Below are 18,723 nucleotides of genomic sequence, written 5' to 3' on the forward strand. Positions count from 1 at the left end.
CCAAAGGTTGCCTGGAAGAGATCGCTTTTAGCGATAAGGCCGCCTATTGTGCTTACTCCTTTTGTTATTTAATGTATGTTGTGTGTTTTGTTCAATAAAGTTGTAACAATCTCTAAGACTGCCCCGATCTTGTTAATGAGATCAAATATTTAGCCCCACGCACCACCACATCTCGCCATCCTAACAAATTATTTTATCTTTCAACTACCCGCACAAATTCTGGCCAACGCGCACCCTTACACAGAATATGCCACTCACATAATGATAAGTTTTTGTCGGTTGATATTTTTCAGAAGAAACTAGGAGCAATTAAGAAAATGTTAAACGAAATTATGTAACTTCCTATACCTACCCTTTTTGTGTGTCACGAAATTATTAATATTTCATTGTGTCATGGTGATGAACATTTAAGGCAATATGTTAACCTATGTTAGTTATATTATATTTAAGATATCTTTAGCATATTGTTGTAGTTTATCCAAATAAATAAATATTGTATTGTAACATCGCAAGAAGTGATAACTACTCCCTCAGAATCAAATACGATATGGCGATAGCAGTAAAATGAAGCAATAAGCTGGCTTGCAGGGTTACTCTATTGTGGTGAAAACGAACAAGCCCTCATGCAATCGGTAGATACTTTTAATACAACGAGATAGAGATAAAGATAAAATACTCTTTATTGCACACAAACAGAAACAGTTTCAAAAAAATAGAAAAGAAAAGAAATAGTACAATCGGCGGCCCTATTACTAAAAGTAATCTCTTTCAGACAACCACATAGATAGGAAATAGACAATATGAAAATGGGTAACGAGATAGAGTTGTGGTTATCGCGTTCGGATACTGAATTATTCTTAAGCGGGAGATTTTCTTATAAATACCTTTATTTGCGAAACCCTTTTTTGGCGGTACCATAGTAGCTTACATACATCCATCCTGACGTCCCTCAGCAGGGACGATTCAGAAGATTTCCCCATCTGGCTCGATCTTGGGTAACGGTTGCGAGATCCTCCCACTTCATTCCCACAAAGTATATACTATATACCATAGCTTAGTATTCTTTTTACATATATATTGTAACTATGTACACCAATTTGCGGTAGGTACAAAGTGCTTGATTACAGTATTCTTGAATTTTCGAGGAACTGCTAAAGCCCTCTTACAGAAACCCTGGGTTCCGCGGAACACTAATCAGGAACCGCTGAGCTAGCTTTCATCCAAAGGTTGTCTGGTAGAGATAACTTTGAGCAACAAGGCCGCCTTTCTGTACCGTTTTTTTCTTACTTAAAAGTAGTTTTTTTTTGCATTATATCCTTTTGGGCAAATAAAGGGTTGATAGGTAGAATAATATTCTTTATTTGTACACAAGAACAGAATTTATAAAGCTTATAAATATACAAACACATAGGTACAAAAAAGGCGGTCTTATCACTAAAAGCGATTTTTTCAAGACAACCTTTGGGTGGAAGAAAATTTATGTTCAAATAGAGTCAAGTGTACTAAAGAATTTACGAATATATATTTTTTAAGTAGCCAATTCAGTGTCCCACTGCTGGGCAAAGGCCTCCCCATGTTTATTCCACACGTCTCTGCTGTCGACCACCTGACGCCAATTCGGCAAAAATCTGTCCAGGTCATCCCGGTATCTCCTTCTAGGCCTACCTAATAATATTATATAAGAATTATTAAATTGTCGTTAAATTGTATTGTAGAGTAGTGATGTAACGAATATTCGCATTCGCATTCGCATTCGCGAATATTCGCACTTTTTTGGATATTCGCATTCGCATTCGCATTCGCAAAATTTGATGCGAATGTTTTGCGAATATCAGTAGGTACTTTTTAGAAAAAACTATGTGAAAATAATGGTTAACAAAGGTTAGCAAAGTCAAAATCCATTCGTCGATAAGTAACTTTTTTATTAAGTACAAGTCACTCTCTTAATCAAATTAACAGTCTTACTTTATCATAATTCATTACTTTGAAAAATGAAACTTTAGATATAGGTAGTTAATAGTTTCATAAGACCTAAACATAAATAGCTTCTTTAAGCAATCAAAAAGCGTATTTTCACAATAGTGTCACAGCAAGACAGCCATAGATTTAAATAAGGTACGTGCGCCAAAGATGGCCCTATTCCTTAAATGGCCCACTTACAAAATTTGAATCTTCTAAACGCCCGTATAAGTTGAAATTTCGCTCTAATGTTTGGTTAGTGCCATAGAAAAAATGGCCTACGATTTACAACCTAATGTTTACAAACTTTTTAGTAGTATTTCTTTAAAATAACAAACTATTATCGTTTTTTTTCGATACAGACTTTTGTAGGTTCAAGGGCATTCTGAAGAAGCTAAGCGTTGTTTGTATTCTTTTTTGTTTTTCAATTAATTTCATTAGGTCTTGTCACCGTGAAAAGTTCATATGAAGGCCCACCAAGATGCCCTGGGCCTTACAGGACTATACAATATCATAGTTTCTTTGGAACATGAAAGATAGAATTTCGGCTATATTTTTTATTATTATGTTATATTCAAACACTGAAACTAAACTTTAAGCGTAGTTACGGTCTCTTAAGTACCTACTTTCCAGTTTAAATACTTATAAAATAAACAAAAATTCAAAAATATTTTTTTATTAACCTAATAAAGCCCACGAAAAATTGAAGCATTGTTTTTCACTTTAAATAATTGTTAGAATAAGAGAAGAACATTTTTATTATTTTAATATCATTACAGACTTCTGTATTGAATGTAGATTTAGTTTTGCTAAGCCACCGCACTATTAACGCCCAAAAAATCGATAGTAATTGATTAATTAACAAAGAAGCTCATATTTTTGTTTAAGTTTTACGTAAAAACATGGTTTTTGTTCTGATAGAATTTATAAATTATACTTGATTAAAATCGCGCCCTGATAAGTGCCTATGTTCCTAAGAAGTCCCACATTAGAGGTTTTCTAAAATGATTGTTTCCGTAATGAAGCTTGATTTAATCTGATGATTTATTTGTTGATTAATATTTAAAAATAAATGGAGAATATAGTAATCAAGTTAATTTTCTTACATTGTTTCAATTTTTTTATTTATTTAATTATTGCAACCCTTTTTTGGCGCCTTACAAGGCGCACGTACCTTACGTTTAAATGTTTCGTGTAAGTCGGCCTCAGAAACCGTACACAGTCGCAATGTGTCGTAACAGTTACGGAGCTAAATAAAGTGTAACTACTTCAAAAAAAACTGCGACTAGTATTGGCTAGTCTCATTCGGAATGCGCCCAGAACGGAACGTACCTCGTTCAGAACAAGACTGCCACGAAACCATACAAATGACGTCAAATTTGAACACAAACTGAATATTCGCATTCGCATTCGCGAATGTCCAAAAACACACATTCGTTACATCACTATTGTAGAGTGACCCCTGTGCGCAGGAGTGCCGTACGTTGCATGTCGGCTTGCGTCGGAAATGACGGCGTGGTTGTTGCGCGCACGCAACGCCTCGGCCGCGGTTTAGCCAAGAATACAGGTACTTAGGTTCCTACGTAAGTATGTACTTACCGCTGTATAATTACCAAAGATCTTACATTGATGCAATAATGTTTATGATGTTCATCATCAGCCTATAGCAGTCCACTGCTGGACTTAGGCCTCTCCCAAAGCACGCCACTGGATGCGATCTTTCGCAAGTCGTCACCCCATCTAGCCTGTTATGAGTCCACATACAAAGTCATGAAAACAGAAATGGATCCAAATTAATTATTTAAGCCGGTATTCAATATATATAGGTAATATCTTTTTTAAAGCACAAATCTGTTCAAAAGAGATTATCTATCGATATTTTATTTTTAACATGACTGATTATCTATTTGTAAATAAGTGAAAATGAAAAAAAAAATTCTTAGCAAAATCATCTTCTTATAAGTATTATTTTAATTAACTGTATGATAAGTTGATAACAATTTTTTTTTTGATCTGTGTGTGTGCGATGCGATGGCGCGGAATAAACGTTTTTTTTATTTATATTTATTAAAATTAACTGGTAATAGATGGTGAAAATAACGTTTTATGACTTTGTCCATAATATATTTATTGGCCATACAAAATCAAATCATATCTAAGGCATTCAACTCGTACTTATATGTATAAAGTTGATTAATCTCACCGAACCTTAGTTGTTATTTCACCGTTTTTGAAAAGGAAGTTGGTATTTGAAACATAACAACCTACTAAGTACCTAAGTATCTACAATTTGTTGTGGTTGAAAGGAAGTAGAAACACCGCAATGAAAATGATTGCAAGCTGTCATACATAATCGTACCAGCAATAAAAACAGATAGCCAGGTTAGTACCGAAAGTTAAAAAGTGTAACAAACACATAGTTATTTAACTTATACTTTCATTCGCACTTACTACCTATAGGATGTGTGGCTTTCTCAAAGATTCTATTCTATTCTATTCTATTCTCTGTGGGGGTGTCAGTACCTGCACCTGGCTCTCTCGAGTGGAACCTTTGTGCATATCCCCAAGGTCTAAACTGCCTTCCTAAGATTGGACCATTTCCCATAACGCTGGTCCACTGCGGGTTGGTGGGTTCAAATATCTAAAATAGCTAAATCTAGATATGCAGGTTTCCTCACGATGTTTTCCTTCACCGTAAGAGCGATGGTATACATTGGACATAAATTCAAAGAACTCATTGGTACATGTCAGCGCCGGGATTCGAAACCGCATCTCTGGCGTGAGAAGCGGGCGCTCACCCGATTGAGCTACCACCGCTCCGTGGCTACCGATGCATGTGTGGCTTTCTCAACGATATTTTATACGAACTAGATGGAGTGTCCGTGCAAAAGAAACGTCTCGACATTTTTTTATTTATTTATTGTATTTATTAACAAACACATTTAACAATATACAACACCACATAAGCCTTCAATGGTTGGTTTTAATCTACCATACAAGTTATTTTTAGGTAATGATTCACGTAGTCATACAATATAAGTAGGTAAAACCATATAAGCATAAGTATTCTACCTAATTTTAACATATACGATCACAAAAAAAATACGGAGAGCGAGACCGTGCCGGCCGGCAGATAACACTATTCATTTCTTCATGACACCAAACTTCTACCACTGACCTCTTATTTTGAATTAGTTCTGTTCAAAGATTTTTGATATTATTCATTGGGGTAAATCACAGGTAAATCTCATTTTCCACTAGCAAATTTTGTAGTTAGAAATCTCTAAAATTAATTTTTATGCCTTCAATCGTCATAAATTGTGCTCACTCGCCGTCATTGCCATGGGTTATTATACCTATTTATTGCTCCATTCGTAAGTAATTTAATCACAGTACGGCTAAATAGTTGGTGCTATTATAGTGTTATGCTATAGCACGCATGGTTAAGCTATTAGGGCATAGAAGGATAAGGACCTATTCGACGCCACAAAGCATTTTTAAAGCGATTGTGATGTGATGTTCTAATAACTATAATACATTCGGGAAAAATGGAAAAGTTCTACTCACACTACCTATAATTTTTGTTAATTTGTTTAAGTTTTGTTAGATTTTAAGCCGACTTAATAACAAAATCTCCGCGGTGCATTTTGCGATAGGTACACTATGCTCCTGAACGATCTTAGGTTATATCTGTATGGCTTAAAAGTATAAAATAAATGAGATTATAAAAAAAAACCCGACACCAAAATGGCCCCAATTTTAAAACATTTTATTTCAAATTATATTTTTAGTTGATATAATTTTTTAGTTGATAAATTTATTTCAAATTATGTTTTTAGTTATATAATTACTTTACTAGTGTTGTTTTCTTTTTGCACACCTTAAAATAAAATTTTCTTGCACCTCTGTGGGTTGACTGGTAGCAAATGATTGTAGCATTAAGTGTATCACCCTTTGTAAAATTGTAGTTCAGCTAGCATTTTTCGTTTACCTACCAATCTTGAATAGGGTATGAAGTACTTATCAGTCATCCGTTCAACCATCAAAGAACCAGTGAAACTGATATAGGAATGAACATAAATTTATACCGAATTATTTTGTCTGATATGTTGAGAAAACTATGTGTTGTTTTTGCCCTATAATTCTTACAAGATATGCCAATATTCAATAAGTATTCACAATATTTCACCAAACTTATTTAGTCGCTTGTCTGTCAGTTAGTACAAAAATTATTTAAAACATTTACTTAAATACAATTTTAAATACTTTTACCGTTAGTTTAAATTTACTAGTGGTGTTGCGCTGAACATGTTTTTATTTCTTTCTTTCTAATTCCCCAAGTACCTACAGACAGCCTTCAAGATAAGTCTAATTGCGTGGAAATGACTGTATTCAACGACGTCGTTACAGCCAGCCACTTAGAGTGCCGTGATGCTGCTAAACTGCAGTTGACGCAGTTGTCACGTAGGTACTGTCTAGGTAAGTAAGGTAATCGTGGGAGATATTGAGACATCGAGTCTTTCCGGATACTTAAGGAATATTTCAAAACTTTAATACTTTTATTTTGGTGATACACAGAAATGTAAAATAAATGATGCACAATATAAAGCATAACATTAGTAAGTATCTAATTCAGTCCTGTGATTTTTCCATTAGAAGTTCATGCTTAGGAACATTTTACTGAAGTGAGTAACGGGACCTTAGTGTATCGGTGACAAACACTAGAGTTGAGCTAAACTATGGTTTGTCACTACAGCGCCCCCCGCCCCTCAACTTCATCTAAGTACATTTGACACTTTCTCATTTTCATTCGGGGAAGTCGGCAGCCTTTACAGAAAGAGTTCCAATCGAATATTACTGTAGGTACCTACAATCTACTACTACCTAAATCAGTAGGTGTCCACGCCCACACAACTGTAAAATATTTATTATTAGAACACAAGCTTCTTATTTCAAACTAAATTGGCCAGCCAATAGGAGACGCGTAACAAAGTCAACAGGTCCCGCTCCAATTTAAATCTTGACGCAAACGACGCTTGGTTTAATGTCCTGTGAACACAGGAATGCTGCGTTTATAAAAGTCAAATGACAATCGGTTCAAGCCAAATGGAAGCCATGTTTATTTCACTTTCAGTATGCAGAGTTAGCAGTTAATATAATTATATTAAGAGTTAATTTCGATTGGCTTCGTGGAATACCATATTATAAATATGTTACGTGGTAAAATAGATGTAGGTACTTACATAGATACAATGGCACAGACTGAAATTTTACTGAATTAATTAGTAGGTAAGTAGTTAAAATATTCACTAAGTCTTGCTAACAAACAATGGCGCTAAAATTATGTAAAATTAAGTAAAACCAGGTATTTATTACAAAAGTGAAAGTGGTGTAAATAAACAAAACAATAAGATATGGGTCCTAAAGTGTCCCATGCATTTGTTTGGTCAAGTTTAGTAGTTCCCACTTCCCAGTATACCTGCCGCTTCTAGGTCAAACGGTCTGCTCAGACAAAAAAAAACCTTTTGTAATGGTTTTACTGCCTGAAGCATAGAAGAACGCGGACTCGAGATTCATACTCAATTGCCTGAAGTCTACAAAAAGACCGATAACACTTAACAAGTTTACAGGCTAACGTTATTATCCTGAGGCAATATCCCCTGCCTATCCCAGAGCCAGACGTTATTATTTTGGGCTTCGCACCGCTTGCGGCCACAGAGTAGTTTAGGAAGGTTTTTTCTGTATTGTATGCAAAGCGCGGGTCGCGAACCGTATTGCGCATGCGTGGCGGTCAAATGTCAGCGCACAATGGCGGGAAAACACCCGGCTACTTGTTTCATTTTACTGTCTTGTAAATCCGATTATCCGATTCTAGGAAATGTGCCTTGGTGGTTATAGCTGGTGCCTATGTTAATTAATTACTAGTTATAAATGTTCTGGACTTGAGTCGATCGATTCGATATGAACAGTGGGTTAACCACCACCGAACATTAGAAATAGAAAATTATTAAGACAATCGGACATACTTAACTTGTATGGATGATCTGACAGATGTTTGACAAGCAAGCGACGCTGCTTATGAATTGTTAATTGCTAATTTGTCGGTGGTGGTACGGTCGCTGGTCTATTTATCTGTGGTTTAACTTGTTTAAGTTTAAAGAGAGTTTACTCTCCCCAAGAGATTCTATGAAACTTATAATAATTTTTTTTTTTTAATTTTGTACCAAGTCATTTTTTATTTTTTTAACATCTTTAGCTATACCAAGTTCTAATCATTAGCTTTTGATGTTGTCTGTACTTCCTTGTTCTGTAATGTCATTAAGGATATTCGTGTCTGGTCTCATCAATAACCTTTAATGGCGACAATGTAGCTACAATTATTATCCCATCACGGGCCCATTAAGGCTATATTCTAATCGCCCACCTATACCGTCCATTAAAAATATAATAACTATGTTAATGAACTAAATGAAATTCTTAGGTGTGACTGACATTGTATATTCGCAATTTCCAAGTGCTAAATAATGCGCTGGCGATAATTTTAGTAACGTTAGGCCGTGTCCTCAGTAGGCAAACTGTTAGCGGCGAGATACTGAGATAGTCAGCGCGCGTAACGCTGCAAACTGCGTACTAAACTAGCAGACTGTGGACATTCCATTTCAAATATATGGAAGAGCGTACTAAATCGATACGCCGCAAACTCAGTCGGTCGCTAACAGTTTGCCTACTGGGGACACGGCCTTATGATCAGTAGTGGTCAGACCCCTTAGCATGAATTTTCATCGTGAACGTGAAGTAGAATTTATCGAGTAATTTTGTATGAAAATATGAACAGCGCCCCTGGCGGTCGGTAGCAGAACTAAAATTTCCCTAAAAAATTCATCGAGTAATTTCACGTCACGTGCACGATGAAAATTCATGCTAAGGGGTCAGTTCATACGTTAATAAGTAGCCATACACTCTTGGACCCACAGAAATTTAAATTTTGGACCTTAAAGCCGCGTTTACGACGCAAGTTTGTCGAGAGCGTGCACTAGTATTTATTTACTCTATGGCGCCTCACCGTTTCCAATGGTGTAGCGGTTTATGACACAGACTGCTATGCCGAAGGTCCCGGGTTCGACTCCCGGCCGGGCAGATATTTGTTTAAAAACAGATTTGCACGGGTCTTGGGTAATATGTGTTTGTGTGAATGATTTATCAGCTGTCCGGTACCCATATTAAAGGTTCTCCCTAGTTTGGGGTCGGGTGGCCGTGTGTGAGATGTCCCCATATTATTATACCTCTAGTACTTACCCCTTCTAATATCGGTTCTGAACTTTTTTGTATGAAATCTTATGTTATCTCAGTACAGTACTTTCTTTTCACGACCGCGTTGAATTCTTTTGTATGGAATATTTTTCCTACCGATTAGGTAGGCCTGATCTACCTGTATAGGTCTTCAGATTTGACCAGCCCAGCGCTGCTTCAACTTCCGAAGTCAACTAATACGTAAATTCCTGGTCGTTTTAATGATCATCACAATCACAACCCATCACATCCCCACTTGGGCACTATGAAGGAAGGGTTTTTGGGCCTAGTACACCACGCTGGCCTAGTGCGGGTTGGTTGACCGATTTTAATGTTTTTTTCTTTATTTACAGATAATAGGCGAGAGAGAATACGCGGTGAGGCCGACGCGACGGCCGTCCGACGACATACAGACCGGACAACCCTTAGAAATAGTTGTACAACAAGTAAGTACTAATACCTAAGCGTATTTTTGTTCGTGGATTAATAAAAAAATATCAAAATCTAAACATCAGATCAGACAATTTCACCTACTGGTGAAACGATAAATTTTGTGTCAGTTTATTTATAACTCACACTGATTTTTTTGGGGTAAGGGCTTCTGTTTTATCTTCTGGCTTATCTTTATTTTGTTGACTGTACCTACCCGTAACAAGCCGGCACCAGGAGGGTTACTTTATATTGACGAAAACTATCGAACGAGCCGAATGGCGTAGTGGTTAGTGAGTTTAGTGACCTGACTACTGAGCCGATGGTCCCGGGTTCGATTCCCGGCTAGGGCAGATATTTGTTTAAACACAGATATTTGTTCTCGGGTCTTGGATGTGCCCGTAAAATGGCAATAGGCCCGCCTCCTATTACATTGGGACTAACATAACACTGGCGAAAAGTGGGTGCAGCAATGCACCTCTGCCTACCCCGCAAGGGAGTACATTAGTACAAGGCGTGAGTGCGTGTTTTTTTTCTATCGAACGAGAGCTTTCGTGCAATCGCCACGTTTATAACGAGATAGAGTCGTGGCTCGTGCAACGTGGCTCCGATACTTCGTTTTTCGTCATATAAAGTAACCCTCCTCAGACATACAGTGTAGGTAACACTAGGTATCTCGGTACCGTACACAATCCATTCACACTTCCACATTGTCCTTTATGTTTAGTAGCCGTGACTCTTACACCCTAAGTTCTAAGGTTTATTACTGTTTACAAACTTGTTGAACTAAAGACAAGTTGAATAGTGAACGGCTAATGTAACTGTGGTGTGAATTCCTCAGGTTTGACAGTTACTTTTGACATTAAGTTGTGTGTTTAACGTTTCTGTATGGGCAGGCGCAAGTATAATTGTCTTTTACTTTTAAGTGCAAGTTTGAAAGCTTTCGTCTGTTACTTTGAGCTGCAATCCTGCCAACAAACGTGCATTTAAAAAAAAATGCCTTGCATTCCCTGGCCATGACTAGAACGTAAAAGAAAATGAAACCGTTTAGACGGATGAACCGATTTTCAGAAAGCAAAACCAAAGTTAGCTTCTATCATGAATCCTTTCAAATAAGATGCCGCATTTAATTCTGTTCACCCGTACTATAAAGAAAAAACCTACTCTTTTTAACAAAAAATAATCGTTCGTTGCTGATCTAAATTCAAAGCCAGCAGAGCGAAGAAAGCAAACCTTGTTTAATTTCTAATTAAATCAAATTTTATGTACAATCGAGGAATTGGCCTAACTTAGGCGATTCAAAAAAAAATGTTATTTATTATATCAATCTTTTGCATTTAATGTAGGTAATTATTATTATTAAGATAAAGTAACATAATATTATAATGGTGCAATGGATTCTAATTATGTAGTCGCTCTGACACCTAAGGTACGAGCAAGATAAAATCTTAAGATTTAGGTGTCAGCCAGTCTGCCCTCCAGTATGTGACAAATTTGTGGTAGACATAACAAGTTCAAAATAATTTCTTTAATAAATAATTCTTACACTATCCGCATCACGATCCGTGTTTAGTGAATGCGTGTCCGTAACGTGTCTCTCCGTTTGTAGAAAACACGCACAATCCAATACACTGAAAACGCTTAGTACCTACGTGCGGAACCTTTTTTTTTAGGTAGCCATTTCAGTTTCCCACAAAGGCCTCTCCATGTTTACTCCACAGGTCTCTGTTGTCGACCTAGGTAGACCCAGGCGGAGATGGCGGGACGATCTGGACAGATTTTTGCCGGATTGGCGTCAGGTGGTCGACATCGACAACAGAGACGTGCGGAAGCTATGAAAATGAAAAATATAAGCTACATTTATCCCGAAATTTCAACGGGAAAACTTTTTCCAAGGCGAAGCGGAGCTCGCAGCATTTAAAGATAGTCTAGCTAAACTTACCCATCTAACAAAAACTGAGATTCTGTAAAAGCTAACGATTGTATTTTGAAGAAAAGAAATGGACGATCAATGAATCAATTAGCCAAACTACCAAAATATCCTAACTAATATTATAAATGCGAAAGTAACTGTGTCTGTCTGTCTGAATGTTACTCTTTCACGCCAAAACTACTGAAAGGATTTGAATGAAATTTGGTATACATAAATGGTCTAGAGAACATAGGCTACTTTTTATCCCGGAATTCCCACGGGAAAACTTTTTTAAGCGAAGCGAAGCTCGCGGGAACAGCTAGTATGTACCTACATAAATACAAATACCTAATAGCGATCTTGTTTCCTCGTCATATTGCACCGAAGAAAAAAAAGTATGCTAAATAGAAATCAGAGGTTAATGTTTTCTTTATGCTGTGTAGCTGGTCCGAATAAAAACCACTTCTCTGAATACATTAGCATTTGTAAGTAATTTAGAACTCATAACATTATGTTACACATTAACAACCGACTATACCTAGGTAATTTAATGATGTTCATCTAAAGTTCTAGCTTTAGATTATCTGAAGTTGGAATACCTAATTCCTTTCATATACGAACGAACGTATTCAAAATGACTGATGGTATTTTGTGTCAGTCTCTGTTTTTAAAGAATCAAGGCATCCCTAGTGCAAGACAAATGAAGGCTATAATTAGACTTGCACTGTACTTACATACAGTATAACTATAAAGTCCTGAAGACGGAAGTAGATCCCAACTATTTTTTAGAGACCGTATTTAATCGATCAGTTATATTTATTAAAGGACAAATCCGTTAAAAATCCATAATCAATCGGTACATATTTTATTTTTAAAATGTATGTGACGACCGAATGGCGTAGTGGTTAGTGACCCTGACTACTACGCCGAAGGTCCCGAGTTCGATTCCCGGCCGGGGCAGATATTTGTTTAAACACAGATATTTGTTCTCGGGTCTTGGATGTGCCCGTAAAATGGCAATAGGCCCGCCCCCTATTACATTGGGTCTAACATAAACACTGGCGAAAAGTGGGTGCAGCAATGTACCTCTGCCTACCCCGCAAGGGAATACATTAGTACAAGGTGTGAGTGTTTATATTATTTTATATATGTAAAAATAAGTAAATAACTGATGATCATAAAAAGTCTTAGCAAAATCGCACTCCTTGATGTCAGGACTTTATAGTTTGACTGTAGTTTCGCCTGTCATTCATCAAAATAAGGCCCTTTTGTTGGGTCATAGATTTTTACTTAACACTTCAGATTTGATCCAAACGTAAAAACTATAGTGCCACAAACTTATCTGTTCCGGTGACAGCTCAAATAAATCTCTAATATTTCTTAATTCTATAAGATTTTAAGTTTGCTCGTATTGTTATTTCGCTCTTGCGGTGTTAATAAACCCATCTAATGTTTTAAAATATACAATTCCTTAGTAAATAATGAGATATGGATCAATTTAGTTCGCTGTCACCGGAACAGATAAGTTTGTGGCACTATAACTACCTACTACGTAGTCAGCTGCATAGGACCGTCAATATTTCAATGAATGGATAGGCGGTTTCAGATTGACAACTTTGACAAGATACAAAAGTGTATAGGCTTATATACTTATGCAGCTGACTGTACAAAGTACAGTTCGATGCAAACAACTTGATATACATAGTTCCTGAAGTTGGCTGCGGTTACACTTTTGTTCTTTGTCAAACTAACCGTTGAAATTTTAATCTTTAAAATAAGGAATAGGCGGTTTGTTACTTTGACAAGGTACAAATATGCATTCGCAGCCAGCTTCATAACTACCAAGTTGTTTTAAACTTTTAACCGAACTGTACCTAGTTATTTTCACTCCAAGCCACCAAGCTTATGTTAATATACCTACTTCGTTATTTACGAGCTCAGTTCAAAGATCACGGGCGATATTACGTCATGGAGTAGGTAAATAAACAAGGAGCCAACCGTTTCACACGTGAGTCTTCACTCAGACTAGTTGACAGAACTCGAGATGTATAGTGCGATGCGACAAACTTATCTGTTCCGGTGACAGTTAACTAAATTGGTCCATATCTCATTATTTACTAATAAATTATATATTGATATAGATTAGATGGGTTTATTAAAACCGCAAAGGTAAATTACCATTACGGGAAAACTTAACATCTTAAAGAATTAAGAAATATTAGATATTTACGTGAGCTCTCACCGGAACAGATAAGTTTGTGGCACTTTAGAACGAGAGATGCAGGGCTGTCATTGGCTGAATTGCCTTTGATTATAGAGCTTCCACTATGTTATTGTATTTTTGACGTATCGTTATGTCTGGTAAGTAAAGTTGGTTTTCCTTTGCAGTCATCAAATATTTATGGGATTTCTGATGTCAAAAAACCAATAATATAATGGACAGAGTATAGAACTTAAGTTCATGCTTAGGTAGCTTTACTCAAGTGAGAAACGGGGGCTATGCACACATTTGTTCAGTCAAAGCTTGTTGTGTTGATCAAGATTACTTGGAAACCATGAGGACAGCGGTGGCTGAGCTAAAAATATATCTGACATACAATAGACAAGTGGGTATAAGGGATCGTGGAAAAATACGTTGAACCTAGCCTAGCCCTACTATCTCAAAATTACAGTTGTTATAAATGTACAGGGTGGTCCTGTAAGTTGTGGTCCACAAGAAATGTGGTGATATAGGACATCATAACAATTTATTATAACATGCCCTTGTACCTGTTTTTCGGAAATCTAAAAAGGGCCCGACTTTCCCTGTGCAAAAAAAAAAAACTCATCATAATGTATTTATTTCACATTTTCTCTGTGTTTTTTTTTATTAAGTACTTACCTAAGTAATTGCAAATTTGATTTTAAACGATAAACTTATAACCTATACCCATATTTTAGTTTTAAAGTAACATAACTATAAAGTAACATTACTATTAATAAAAACCTCGTGCAGATAATACTATAATTTAAATGTCATTTACCCAATTTAATGTGTTAACTACATCGAACAACGCGGACTTGGGTGTGGTAACTATAATAAAAAGTATTTTTTTTTGTTTCTGCTGCTTCTGTCTTTCAACCACGTCTTGTTTTTCTAGTAGGGCGTATTGAACATAGGTGCTTAACAAGTTTTTATCCTGGATTTTCACTGGAAAGGAAATCTCGCGAAAACTATATATAGTAAAGCCTGGAAAGTTTAAGTTTAGTATTTGATGTAAGTTTTTATCTATCTGTAATCTGCAAGGAGTAGGTAGTAAGTACCTCTATATTTTTACCCTCTTATTCATAAAAAAAGTTAGTGGACGCTTTAGCTATTGAACTGTTCTGTCACTCTCTGACAGAGAACAAATTGTTCTTTGACAGAGATTTTTGAATAAGGGGGTGATAATATATCCCCAAAATTTAAGCGAAATAAATCTTTAAAATTACACCCGCCTGGCAATTTGTTGAATTCAAGAATCCGCCGCCAAAGCGGTGCAGTTCAAAATTAAACACGATCTACTTTTTACCCGATTTCTCTGTACGCCGAGCCTTCATTATCAGACTGATCGCCCAACTGGTTTGACGTAACTGTATTTGGGAAAAAGGAAAAAGTTACCAAAATTAAGGCAAAGAGAGTGAGGCTTTGTTCAAAATTTGCGAAGCAATGAATTTTATAAACCTTGGGTGCAATGCTGGTCCCAATATAAAAGGCACTGCTTTTCATGCTACTAAAATGCCCTTGCCTACATTTGAAATAAATATTTGTATGGCTAACTTAAGCACCCCATTCACTTCACGCACCGCGAGCCGAGCCCCGAGCCGTACCATTCCGTGGACAATTCTGTCATCGCCCACACACCACGCGAGCCCCGAGTTGCAGTCCAGTCGATTGTGCACTTTTTTGAGCCTTGCATATTCGTGCCAAAAGGATTAGCACGCTGAAATGGCAATGGGCTGGCCACGTAGCCCGCAGAGCCGACGACCGCTGGAGTAGAAAGGTTCTGGAGTGGAGACCCCGTGTCGGCAAACGGCGTGTCGGTCGCCCCCCAACCCGTTGGTCTGATGATCTGCGGAAGGTAGCGGGAAGCCGCTGGATGCAGATGGCGGGTGACCGTTTGGGGTGGCGATCGTTAGGAGAGGCCTATGTCCAACAGTGGACTACGGAAGGCTGAGAGAGAGAGATATTCGTGCTTCTCTCGCTGCACTCGCGAGCCAAGACGGCGAGCGCCGCGCCGAGCCGCGAGCCGCACCCACCTCCCCATTCACACGCTGATTTGTCCGCGGACTTGTCGCCATCGATAAATCCGCGGGTTAGGGCCTTTACGGGTTAGCTCCAATTTAAATAAAAAATATTGAAAATTGCAGACGACAACGATATGACACTAAACTATTGCATTGGTGAATAACTGTCATAATAGTATTAAGTGTGTGTGTTAAAAAAATAAATAAATAAAATAAAAAATATCGTGCAAGTATTTATAGAAAAACACCTACCTAATTAGTTTTGTAATAGGAAGGGTGAAGCGACAACGTTGTACACGGCAATTAGCGACGGTGTTTAGACACCTTCCAAGAAGTGGTTTCAGACGAACAAACTGTCATTGTAAATACCTAGATTGTGCCATGTTTTCCCTGTTTTCCTACATACTATAAGCAGAGGTGCGATGATGCGATCACAGGATTCGATACTATTTTCGAAACTACACTAAGGGTAAATTTTACCAAACGCTTCCAAATTCCACCTAACATGGAGAAAACAAATGTCACTTTTGGAACTAACAAATTTGCCTTATATTTTGACAGTGTCAGTTGACTATACGCAACGCAAACGGAGGTTTCGAATCTTATAATCGCTGTACAGGCGGTGACATGGCAGTATTTTATGCCTGTCTTCCCATTTTAAAAATGTATTTTATTTGAGGTTATTGTGATAATTTATCTTTTTTTGTGGTTTTCACAAAATTATTCTTCTGACGCTTAAGGCGATTCACACACTGCCCCGCATTACACCGCCTTTTGCGTCTTGAGTGTCTGTTGTGACCGCTGGTTCAATGAACACACAGAGATAGGTGTATAGGTTTTATTGAGCACAAACTAGTATTAACTTATAAAAGATATAAAGTACGTGGATGCACGGCGCGGTGGCAACCGGAAGTCCCATCCTAAGGTTTTATACAGTGTTGCCAGTAATAATTACTTGTCTATGGTTCTGTTCTGAACAGTGTCTTCGCTTGTACCTTCTTGCGGGAGTACAGGGGGGTCGAGCCACGACTCTATCTCGTATGCCGATTGCACGACAACTCTCGTTCGTTCGTTTTTCGTCAGTATAGATTAGTGTACGGTTACCCGTCCAGACACCTCCAGGCCCTGTAGCACAGGGCGCTATTAAGACGTGACAAGAGTTCTCCGTCGCGCTCCCTCTTGAGACTGCGTGATGTGAGTGAGCGCGATGCAAAACTCTTGTCACGTCTTAAATACTAGCCCTTCAGACACAGACTAAATATTAGTTAGTCTGCATCACCGTGGGAGATTTTTACGCACTCATTAGGTAGGTAGGTGCATTCACTGCGGCCCAGACTCAATAAAACATCAATTTTCAAAAACCTATATTATACACTCACGGGCAATGAAAAAGTTCCACTCACAAAATGCCGACACCAAACGACCCTATTTAAAAAAAAAAATTAATAAAAAAAATTAACAAAATGTTATTATTTTTCGTTGGTGATATCCTGATTCTCTGTTAAATGTACTTCAATGTTGCAGAAGGCGTCATTAAGCTAGCCTTTTCCGTTTAGGAGTAATTTGGTGTTTTCCTCAGTGGAACCTTTTCATTACCCGTGAGTGTATTATAACAAAATGGTAAAAATACATAACACACAGCTGAAACCATACGTAGACGGTTGAAGTTTTCCACAAGCACTTACTTTACTTCATAATAATGTTGTTTGTCTTTTGTTCTAACAGATCATACACATTACTGATCTTCATTTTGGGTGTGAATTTAGACCTTTGTCTAATGTGTCGAATGTTAATGTGTGTAATGAGTGTCGAATGTTACAATTCTGTCCAAACAACTTTATTGTTCCTGAAGTTGCTGTGATTGATCTTTTGTGCTTTGTCAAACTTACCAACTGTCAATCTTTGAAAATATGAATGGTTTGTTAGTTAGTTTAAAGGTCTTCGCACATTATAACAGCTCACCGCCGGCGACTCGATGCTAGACATTAATATTTAAGCCCTGTGTCATATGTTCACGGTTTAATTTCAAAAAATGATTATAAAGTAGTGTACAACGAGTGGCCTACGCATCGTACACTAAAGGTCAACCCCGACACGTTTGTCACGCAATGACCACACGTCGTCCACGCAACGACCACACGTTGTCCACGCAACGACCATGCGTTTGCGACTGACGCGTGACGGGCAACCATTTGCCAGCCCACGGTGATATTTTTCGAAAATCATGCAGAAAGAAAAGTTGACACCGCGTTGTCTACTCGTTGACACCGCGTTGTTCACTAGTGACCATTGGGTGGATCAACTAGTTGACTACTCATCGAGAGTGTGAGTAGAGTTGCTGCCGCGTTGGCGTGGAGTTGTTATAATGTGCGAAGACCTTAACAAGGTTCAAAAGTTTTTTCGCTGCCAACTTAAGAACCACCAAGTTGGTGCCTCGGCTATTTATCTTTTGTCTGTTGAACATGTCTATCAGACTCTCAGAAAAAAGCAATTGTTTAACGATAGTTTATATTAACACCTTTAGCACCAATTTCTCCATAGTCGGTTAGATCATAACCAGGGAAAGGTTGATCAATTATACGTCATCTCCATATTAAATTCTTGACAGATGTGTCAAAAGTTAAGCAATAATCCCTGGTTATGCTCTGACCCACTATGAAGAAATTGGCACTTAGCCGTAACAGTAACAAACAAATTCCAAGCGTCATGTGCAGGTAGGCAACCTCATAGATAAATCCACTTCCCACCGGCTCACAGACAGGTGATCCGTTAGGACTCAACGTCTTCGGATCACAGAACAGGTTCTAACTGTATTCCTGTCCAGTCCCGTCTTGCGTAACGTCCCGGGTTCGATGCCCGGCGGGACC

General features: G+C 37.7%; 1 protein-coding gene across 4 annotated transcripts in view; it reads left to right on the forward strand.

Annotated features, from left to right (window-relative positions):
• Positions 1-18,723, forward strand: part of LOC105388868 (RNA-binding protein fusilli) — a 75,906-nt gene that overhangs the window by 23,053 nt on the left and 34,130 nt on the right. For all 4 annotated transcript variants that reach the window (XM_048628312.1, XM_048628313.1, XM_048628315.1 and 1 more), the window contains exon 2: positions 9,603-9,695. In XM_048628312.1, coding sequence (XP_048484269.1) covers positions 9,603-9,695 — 93 coding nt within the window. The remainder of the gene's footprint in view (positions 1-9,602; positions 9,696-18,723) is intronic.

This window comes from Plutella xylostella, chromosome 20, assembly GCF_932276165.1.
Source record: "Plutella xylostella chromosome 20, ilPluXylo3.1, whole genome shotgun sequence".
Taxonomy (NCBI): domain Eukaryota; kingdom Metazoa; phylum Arthropoda; class Insecta; order Lepidoptera; family Plutellidae; genus Plutella; species Plutella xylostella.